The sequence below is a fragment of the Oryzias latipes genome, chromosome 10 (genome assembly GCF_002234675.1).
Source record: "Oryzias latipes chromosome 10, ASM223467v1".
Classification (NCBI taxonomy): Eukaryota; Metazoa; Chordata; class Actinopteri; order Beloniformes; family Adrianichthyidae; genus Oryzias; species Oryzias latipes.
In genome coordinates, this window is record NC_019868.2 from 22736422 (window position 1) to 22746697 (window position 10276).

General features: G+C 42.3%; 1 protein-coding gene across 2 annotated transcripts; it reads left to right on the plus strand.

Annotated features, from left to right (window-relative positions):
• The first annotated feature begins 1206 nt into the window (after window positions 1-1206).
• On the plus strand, window positions 1207-10146 carry hdx (highly divergent homeobox). Of its 2 annotated transcripts, none has more exons than XM_011480419.3 (11): window positions 1207-1795; window positions 3573-3732; window positions 3851-3997; window positions 4589-5740; window positions 5817-5873; window positions 5978-6118; window positions 7736-7934; window positions 8009-8082; window positions 9232-9327; window positions 9474-9596; window positions 9674-10146. In XM_011480419.3, the coding sequence occupies exons 2-11, from the start codon at window positions 3670-3672 to the stop codon at window positions 9917-9919; spliced, it is 2298 nt and encodes a 765-aa protein (XP_011478721.1). In that variant the 5' UTR covers window positions 1207-1795; window positions 3573-3669; the 3' UTR covers window positions 9920-10146. The 2 variants fall into 2 exon arrangements, with proteins under 2 accessions (XP_011478721.1, XP_004073592.1); XM_004073544.4 differs by having other exon boundaries at window positions 1210-1795; window positions 5972-6118.
• Window positions 10147-10276: the final 130 nt, after the last annotated feature.

Here is a 10276-nt window from a genome sequence, read left to right on the forward strand (position 1 = left end):
GCTTCGTAAAGCATGAACGGTAGAGTTTTAAATGTGGAAACCTGAAACGCGCATACACCTGCATTTATAGAATTTTTACACTGAAAGTGGTTGCTTTTCCCTTTTCCGCACATTTCCCAGCACAATGTAATTGCAGCATAAAGGGGTTGACCCATACGGGTACTATGGGATTTGGGGTTGTCTGGGTCCATCAGGGAGGTGCATCAAAATCTTAAAAGGGACCCTTGAGGCTTGTGTGGCTACCATGAGCGTCCTCATAAAAATGGAATGTACCCTTATCATGCATGTGGCAAGTGTATTGTGAAGTATTTTGTAAGGTAACGTAAGTTACAAGCACTTGCCAGTGCAAGTGATGCTGTCATGCTATGCCTGTACACCACATGGGTCAGGAGTGACCCTACACAAATTCTGTACACACACACACACACACACACAGGGTGTGCAGATGCTTCATAAGTGCCCATTTGGACACTCAAACTACACCGTCTTAATTTCTTCATCATAAGGCTACAAGCACGGAGTGCGCACTTATCACTTGGAACAGCACTAACAGGCCCATTGCACATGTGCGCAGGGTTTTGGGAGGTTAAAGTGTTCGCTACAAATGATCACCGGAAGAAACAAATGTGTGTGAACATTTTTGCTCACCAAGCAGACCATCTTAAAACTTCCTGTATGCCCCATTCGGATTTGATCATTTTTCACTCACAGAAAGCCTGTATCCACCCATCAGTGGAGTTGTGACTCAGGCTTGAGTTAATAAAAGGTGGCAAGTTATTAGGAGGATAGTTTTGATTTTGACTGGAAAAAAAAAGTTTGACACATTTGCAGCTTTTCTCTCCATCACATTTAAAGAGGATAACACCAAATGTAATAAATAAATAAATAAATATATATTTTTTCCTTTTATTCTATGCATTATTTGGCATGCATGTTTTGGAACTGCCTAGGCATCTTCTTTTAGCCACACTAAAGGTTTGCATTTTCTGTTTTCTGCATGGAGATGCTGATTTTTGGGCTTCTTCAATATCAAATAAATCAGAATCAGATTTACTTTATTGATCCCACACGTGGGAAAAGTGTGCATTACCATAGCAGCTTGTAATCATAAAAAGAGAATAGAATAAAATAAAAACAAGTAAATGGAAACAAATAAGGTGGTATAATCATTTAAAAACTATTTACAACAGTGCAGGTAAAAATTTGCAAATGTTATTTGTACCTCTGTGAGTAACATGTTATTGTATTGGTATGAATGATTTACAGTATCGGACAAAAAACCATTTCTTGTCAATTAAAACCTTACTTTTTCCAGACAAATACCACCTGCAAAAATCTATATAATCATGCACTGTCGGGGGAATGGTTACAATTGCATACCAAGCTTATATTTTTCTGTAGCATTTAGAATTTAACCCTAAATAATTCAACCCATAAAAAGTAGACATGTCAGAAAAGTGTTTATTCCACCCCCACCAACAAACTGAGGGGAAAGTCACCTGAAAGAGCTGTTCTGAGGAAGAAGAGGAGGACCCTGCTTCCTCCTCTCTGACCTCCCTCTCCAGCAGCCCGCTGAACAAAGTCAACGGTGGGCGGGACCACCGGGCTCACTTTTCAGCTCTTTCTGAACGTGACAGCGATGATCTCGAGCTCCCATTGGCTCTTGTCTGCGCACACGTCACAATCATGATTAGAATTGATGATCGGACGTTCTGATTTCATTGTCTGGGAAATGGGACTGGTGAAGAAATCTGCTGATTTTATTATGTTCGCCTGATTTTAACGTCCAAAAATGGTACGTAGGAACCAAAGTTTTGCTAAATGCTTTTTTTGTCCCTTCGCCAAACGTGATAGCGGCTGGTCGCACGATGTGTCCCGGCACGAGAAAGACGCGTTCAGGGACGGAATATCCCAGATTGGAGGGGGAAAACTTTAGCCGTTGCTATCCATTTGGGATAGCTATGCTAATGCTAGCTAACGCTAGCTGGCTCGGGTTGGCTCGTTTGGGGCCTGCAGGCTAACGGTGCCTCCCCGCGTTGCTGCTGCGGGACTCTATCCCGTTTTTATCCACACTCGTACAGTAGAAACACGTGTTTCCTGTGCGGTTATCAAGCATCTAAACCCGCCGTGTGTTGCGTCGGCGGCGTGCTGCTGCTGCTGGCGTGGCCGCACATTTGGTTGCCAAATCCAACCGCAATGAATGTGTTCACTTGGGGCTGTAGCCATGCGCAGTCTGGCGATCTAAATAAACCTGCTGCCTGCCTATTGGTTGTAGCACAACCCCCGTTTGTGACTTTGGTTTTAGCAACACTTTATATATATTTACATATAAAATACACCTTTATCGGAACTAAGTCAGTAAAGTTTTCATTTGTTCTTATTGTTACCCTTCAAAACAACGAGCTTACCCCTCCTTTGGTTTCCTGTCCAGTGCTAGCATAACACAGGCGTCACGCGAAAGTTGTTTACATTTCAATTTGAGCTAAACGTTTAAAACTGTGCTTCTGTCTCCATTATAAACATTACTAGTCAGTGTTATCAGTAGGAGTCTCACTTGTTTATTAGTGAAACCAAAAATAGCACAAAAACACAAATAAAGCATCATTAACTGTTCAAATAATCAATCCGGTTGTAGGATTTTACAGTTTTGTTACACATTTATACACAATATTGCTGCTATTGACATAAAAATTGTTTCATTTAGATGACATTTGAATAGTTGTCTCCTAAAAAAATCATTAAAGATGCACATTTTAGGTCTTTATTGTAATTAAAGTGGCCAAAATTCTTATATTTCAAACCTTCCAATTTGGTTCATTAAGACTTAGAATAAGATAAGAACTGAAATTTTTGGACTGTCTCACATTTTTATCACTCTGAAGTTATTTGTCTCTTTATACCTTATAATTCGGGTCACGACTGTTTACTGATCACATATAACATTACAATAACATCATAATTAAATCGAATTACGGCATTTAATTAGGGATTAAAAAAAATCAATTGAAATTATTTGCAAGATGTTTATATTAAAGACACACCAATAAAAATTGTTGTTTTTGGCGTGTTTAACATATTCTTGCGGCGTTTTTCTAAACATACCACAAAAATTATGCATAAAATTGCATTTTATTATTTATTTATTCAAATGAATACGGAGTGGGTGAAAAAAAAAGGGAGTTTGAGAAACAGCCCATTTGTAACATAGACAATACGCTGAGCAGGCCGCTTATATCTCAGCAAAGGAGAGGGGAAGAGGGGGCGGGGTCGCTCTACGACAGAGGCAAATTTGCCCCGTTCTGCAGAAACTTTGTCCTAGAAACATTACAGTTTTTTGATTTTGGCTAAAAATGGTATATTTTATAATTAATAGACAACTGCGAAAATTTTCAGCAGTTGAGCCATCATTACTTTAATTAGCTCGAAAGTGCAGTTTGTTTCCTACCCACTTTTTCCTGAGGCTTTTACAGCATTGCCGTGTTTGACAGAGATGTTGACTTTTTGTCGGTCTGTGTTTCGTTCCCTGTCCTTTGTTTACATTCACAGCTATGCTTTCTTTCCCATTTCCTCAGCCACGTTAGCCGGCAGAGTGCCTTGCCGCCGCCAACCAAGATGAGCGCCGTCACAGGAAGTCTCTCCTAGGAACATGGAGGCGGGTGTGTGATCTGCATGGCTGCCTCGTTCCCCTCTACTAGAATGGATGTGTGGCCTCAAAGGCGTGGCCAGCAGACTGTGAGTCCAGCAAATTCATAAGGGAAAACCATTTTTTATTTTTTTGAGAAATTGTCACTTTCTAGCACATATCTTTTATTTTAGAGCTTGTATTTCAAGATGGTTCCTATTTTCTCAGATGAACCTGCGGTCAGTGTTTACAGCTGAGCAGCAAAGAATCCTGGAACGTTATTATGACAACGGGATGACCAATCAGAGCAAGGCTTGCTTCCAGCTGATACTTCACTGCGCTCAGGAGGCCAAACTGGACTTCAGTGTGGTCCGGGTAGGTCTGTGAAAAGAACCCGCTTTGGATTTTAAGAAAGTCCCACACCGATCCTCTTCATCCATTTTTAAAAAAACCTCCCTACCCCCATTCCCTGTCATCCACATGTTTATATGTGCTGTCCCGCTAGCTTACAGCCCCTCACAACCCCAAGCTAACATTACTGGTGCAACAAAAATGCCGACCAATATTGGAGCTATCCAGCCGTACAGTTTTGAATCCAGATACAGGCGCTGACGAGGAAAATGAAGACGTATACGGATCCATTTGTCTCCAAGTGGATGCATTGGAATGGAGCGGAGCAGGGAAATGTGCATTATTGTAATGTTGTAGGTTCTACGTCACAGCCATAAGCTTTTTCCAACGGCATTTTTGCGTCTTCTAATTTACATTGATAAAAAAAAAGAAAAGAAAAAAACTCAGAAATGCAGTTTTAAGCTTCAAATATATATTCTTAAACGTGAATGCAACAGGAACATGTTAAAAACACCCAAATTTCCCCCCACGTAGGTCTTTAGCAAAGAACGTCTTGCATTTTTTTATTTGTTTTGTTCTTTTCAACAAATGAAGACATTTTTGTTTCCTCTGCAGACGTGGGTTGGCAACAAAAGACGAAAACTCGCCTCCAAGATTGACCAGAATGGAAGTATATCTCACTCGCTGCCGGGTCACGGGATATCTGGAGGGCTGCATCCCTCTTTAGCTGGAACTACACTTTCCAACCACAGCCTGGCTGCGGGGGTGCTGCTCTCCACTGATATGACTGCAGCCCGCAACATCCAGAACCGTGTTCACCTCCTCCCCCAGTCCTCATCCTTCCCATCGCTCTCTTCAACCTCGTCCTCCCCGTCATCCTCTTCCCCTCTCAGCAGTGGAAGCAACAATAACACTAGTAATAATGATGTAATACTGACAGGCATTTACTCCCTGAATTCCGTTCCCCGCTCCCAACCCCGATCCACAGCGCCCCCGTTCCCGCTGGAGTCTGAGCCTTCAGCTCGCACGTCCTCAGCTCTGATCAGCCAGGTGCTGCAGAGCAGAAACGCCTCCACGTCCTCGCCCATCCATTCCAAGCTAGTTTCCCTCGCTCAGACTCTCCCATCTCTCACGTCTGCCTCAGGACCGTTAGTCTACACTGCAGTCAGGAAGAGCACTTTATCCATAGCAGAAGGAGGGATGAGTGCAGGAGCGGTACCTCACAGCTGGACTCGACAGTACGGAGCAGGGCAAACTCGCCCCTGGTCCGCCTCCTCACAAGCCCAGGCCACGCCCCTGCCCAGACCCCACTCCAACCCCCAACCACCCGCCCCACAGAAGCCCCGGGTCTCCCCACCCGCCCCCGAACAGACGCCCCGGATTCAGCAAGTCTTCACCTTGTCGGAAAAAGGCAACGAGGAGCGACTCAGATGCGGCCAGGCCTCTGCTCGGAGGAGTCAGGAGACCCACAGACCAACCGTTCGACCTCTAGATACCAGTCATAACTTTTCCATTGCCATGGAAACTGGAGATGAAGAGGAGGAGTGGCAAAGGGAAGAGGAGCTTGCAAACATGGCTGCTCAAACCCATATCCACAGGGAGCAGACAGTAATCAGCCCACCGAAGGGCGAAGTGTCTGTTGTGAGGGGCGGCCGCACGCCCCCTCCAGACGTCCCCAAACCTGCTGTGGTTCAAAGCAGCACAACAATTCAGGGCAGCTACTCCTTTACAGTGCAGACCTCAGTCACAGGAGAACCCAGCTCACAGGTAGGAGAGCGTCTGGCGTCAGCTTCATTTCCCTTGCAGGAATAAAAGTGTGAACACAACCCCTCTGTTTGCGTAGCCTTCACTAGATGCGTCTGCAGCCCCCTGGGTTATCAGCAACTCCAGGAAGCGAACAGTAAGTACTTGTTTTCACCCAGTAATGTTGGTCCTTGAAAGTGAAATGAAAACGTTGCAGTTGTGCTGCAGCTCGCACACACAGATTTGTGTTGTCAGCTACAGGATCGGACTCAGTTCAGCGATGGAGATTTGGTCCAACTGAAGCGGTACTGGGACCGAGGCATGACAAGCCTGGGCTCTGTGTGCCGGGAGAAGATCGCCGCTGCAGCCAACCAGCTCAACGTAGACACTGAAATAGTCAAGGTGAAGTTCACACTGTTGTGGTTGTCACCATCTCAGTGGGTTAGGACCTGACTAAGAAAAACCCTTCCACAGCTGAAGATGTAGAACTGGTTTTGGAAATCAAATCCAATTTTAAAAAAATAAATATATAAAATATTCTTTTTTGGAACCAGACTTAAACTTTCGTTAAAAGTTTCACTTTTAGAGAATAGGACTTCTCTTGCTTGTTTTACAAGCCACCTAGTGGTCAATCGGTAAACTAAATTGGCTTCACTTTTCTAAATCCTCCTGTGTTACAACCTGTGGACCAAATTTGGGCCAAAGGGATGAAATAAAATAGAACAAAACAGTCTGGCCATCACAGCTGTAAAACAGAAACAAAAGTCTCACTGACTTCTCTACAAAAGGGTATGAAAACATACAAATGGTGGCACAAACCTACCTCGTGTGCATAACAGAAGATGAGGTGTACAGGGTTCCCTGTCTCACCTGTCCTCAAACCTCCCTCACTCTCCAGCATAACGAGACATAAACATTCATCTGCATTGTGATCCAGAAAGAGCTCTCCTCCCAAGTGATCCACAAGAGCTTCTATGCAGGCCTGGTGGCTGGCTCTGGGGCCTGATTGCACAGCTGGTCAGGTCTCCACCAGGTGTCTTCACTCACAGGAAGCACAAACAGAGGAAAGAAAAAGGCTCAACATGTAACAACCTGCTTTGTGTTCATACTGATCACTTTAGATAGGAACTGCTTTTAGCCCTCTAAATATCAAATTGACAAACACAATCAAGTTTCCTGAAAGACAGTTTTCAAGTTGTGTTGGATTTATTACAAAGCAAGATTGTAAGGAAAATAAATCTGGATTTTTGTTTTCATGCTTTCTGTGTTTTGCTGAGTTGAAGAAGCAGACAAGCCAAGATAATAAAGTCTGGTATGAACCCAACAGCTTAGTGTGAAAGCATCATGGGGAAAAAATCTGTACAAAAAAAGAATCATTCGTAATTTTCCAAAGCAAATATATTTGCTAGTTTTCAAAGTGAAATCAGAGTAGATTTGTTTCTCTACTTACTCATTGTAACACTTTTTTTTTTTAATGGTCAGATTGGATCTGTGCTTCCAGAAGACCTAAACACACGTTGCTCTGTAAAGATCTCCAAGTCGAGAACTACACAACTCCTTTAATAATGCTGTTTCCCGGCAGCCAGATGTCTCCAACCACAGCCGTTACTCTGTGGGACCAACCAGGAACCTATTTTGAAATCTGCCATTGAGAATATTTTTATGTGAGCTTCCTTTGTTTTTATAAATCCCTAAATAGTTTGAATTTCTCAAAAAAGACGATGACCTTAGCCTCGTCTGATCTGGGACCTACTTTTCTACGTCACATGTTTACACAAAGTTGTCATGCAGTTGTATATTATGGACACTTTAGGAATGCACTAAATATAGTCTTCCCTCTGGAACACCCTCTTCCTTCTCCCCCAACGATATTCATCTCTATAAAAAAAAGGTTTTGCTTTTAAAATAAAGTAAACAAAACTAGATCCTTAATTTTATACGATAACCAGAGTGGGTATTGAATTTAGTAGGAATTTTTGTGTAATATTTACACTTTTGAGTGGTTATTTTGCTTTGCAGACATGGATCAGCAACAGACGACGAAAGTACCGCCTCATGGGGATCGACATCCCTCCACCTAAAGGCGGGCCGGCGGTCTTCACAGGTTCTCCTACAGGAACCAGATCTCCAGCTGCCCTCAGCGCTGACGGGGAGGGACCCGTGACCCCTGAACTCGTGGATGACCTGAACGATGAGGGATCCATGTGCCTGTCGGAAGGTGAGGCTGATGTCACGGCGGAGAAACTGGGGCCGCCGGCGATCTCTGCATTCATGCTGTGCTCCCAATTCCAGATGGAACGGTGGATTCACGGGAAATAAACGATGGAATGGACGTTTCCAATGCTGCTCCGTTGACCAATAATGTGGTATTTTGCTGTTTTTTGTATATTTCAGTTGAATGTTCCTCAAGTTATTCACTTAGGAAATAACTGAAAGAAGGCATACATAAGTCAAGCGTGTAGATTTTAAGAACTAAGTTGAACATTTATCTTTTATTCAGGTTTTAAATTTGTTTTCTGAACCTATTTTATATTTATTATGTGTGTTTAACGTCCTAAAGAAATAGATTTGTATTAAATCAGAAACAAATCAGAGATACTACAAACCCACTTTTCATCAAACACACATCGCTTAGATGGTGTTGATTTGAATTCTATGAATCTATTATTGACAAAGATCCACTCCAATAATCTTTTGGTCTGTTTTAAAAACGTACCAAGTGGTCTTTTAATTAGGATTGTGTCATTTTTAGCCAAAAAGAAAAAAAAAGCATTTTTCTAGGACAAAGTTTATGCAGATTCGCATGAGTTCATTAGAAATCCACCTCTAAGTGGTGGCGCTGAGCGTTTTTTTAAACTGCATTTTTTTCATCTGCTCCTGTTTCACAGTGATTAACGAAAAACAAGAAATACCCAGAAATGCATGTTTTAATCCTAATTTTTTTAGTATAAATGCCAAAAGGAGCAATTTTCATCTGGGTGGGTCTTCAAAGGCAAAGGTTTGTTTGGAAATCAAAAAAGGTCAATAATATCCCAGAAAATGTTGTATTTGTTTAGTTTAACCTAGAAAAAGCAAACCCTAGTAATTTATTGCTGCTGTGTTTTTTCTGTTTTTAATAAATTAGTTTAATTTCAAGAACTTGTAATTCAACTGAAATGTTTTCCATAAAAACTATGAGCCCATCAATATTAGATAATATTTTTAAATGAGCCTTTAAAGGTAGGTTCATAACTTTGCATTCCTCTTTTAACGGTTGACTAGAATTTTCATTTGTAAAAACTTGATGCAGCATCGATTTTTAGAGGCAAACATTTTTAATGTGAAAAAAGTAAATATTTTCTGATATTATTCCATTTTAATCATTTTAAATGGTAATATTTACTGCAATCTCGTGTCTTGATTTAAAAAGATACGCTTTGTTTAAAAAAAGCGCATGGACAGCTTATGCTTTTGTTGCATATTGTTTTTGTTTTCTCAATAAAGTCAATGTTTTGTTTGTTGATTTGTGCTTTCAGAAGATTGAGAACATTGACGAGGATGAGGAAGCGGACGGCGAGGATGAAATTGTAGCTTCAGATCTTGAGCAAATGCAGAACTTGCTGGAATTCAAGGTAAAAAAAACAAAACAAAAAAAACCACAGGAATTGACCACACCGTTTGTGCTGTGCCGTCTGGACACAAATGCCAAGCCTGAAAGCACGGCAGCAGCACGATGGGCCCTAAAGTGACTTGGTTTTCATGTATCGCTCTCTTTCAGCATGAGGAAGTGCAGTTTTTAGAGCACGAGCTAGAGAACCAAAAACAAAAATACCAGGAGCTTGTAAATTTCACCAAGAGTCTCCTCAGCGCCGTGAGGAACAAGGACCTGAAACAACAGCAGGTACTTTAGTCATGGCTTTGCACAGCAGCTTTTCACCACCAAGTCATCAACTCAAATGTTCAAATCCATGCGTTCAGGAGCTCTTGGCCAGCCTACCTCAGCCTTCAGTGCAGGACTGGGACGCAACTTTGGAACAGGGGGTCCAACAAGAAGTAACAAGCAACCACAACGACCTTCAGGCAGACAGCCCTCGAAGCGCAATGGATCGATCCAATGAAGGACTCCTGCTGGGCGCCGTAAAGCAAGATGACGCAACGACCGAGGAAGCTGGGCCCTCTGCATCAGAGGACCAGTTACAGGAAACGGTCACGGAACTAAAGTGACCGACTCGCAAAACACTCTTGTACAAATGTTTTCCCACTCCACAAAGCAAAAGGCAGGTTTTACATGGGATGGTTTGCCATGCACAGTACAGTGCCTGTGGGATTGATAACTTCACTATGACTGTTTGGGCTGACCAATGCCTTTTTTTTTTTTTTAAATGCATATCATTCGCCTTGCCTCTGGCACAGTCCAGAGAGAACAATAAATTACCTCTAACTTATTTGCATCTGGTTTGGGTTTTCTTCATAAATTAGTATTTTTGCTAAGCAGTATTTATGGGAAAAGGAATTTTTGTTGTGATGTGCAGAAACCATGCAGACGTGTCCAGATCTGTTCTGCAGCAACGTTGCTTTCGG

What these genes read in the sequence shown, in the direction of transcription:
- hdx (XM_004073544.4), top strand. Translation starts at nt 3,670, where the DNA reads ATGGCTGCCTCGTTCCCCTCTACTAGAATGGATGTGTGGCCTCAAAGG. An exon ending in CTCCGTTGACCAATAATGTG is followed by an intron (nt 8,083 to 9,231) that starts GTATTTTGCTGT and finishes TTGTGCTTTCAG; the next exon opens with AAGATTGAGAACATTGACGA. An exon ending in AGGACCTGAAACAACAGCAG is followed by an intron (nt 9,597 to 9,673) that starts GTACTTTAGTCA and finishes CCATGCGTTCAG; the next exon opens with GAGCTCTTGGCCAGCCTACC.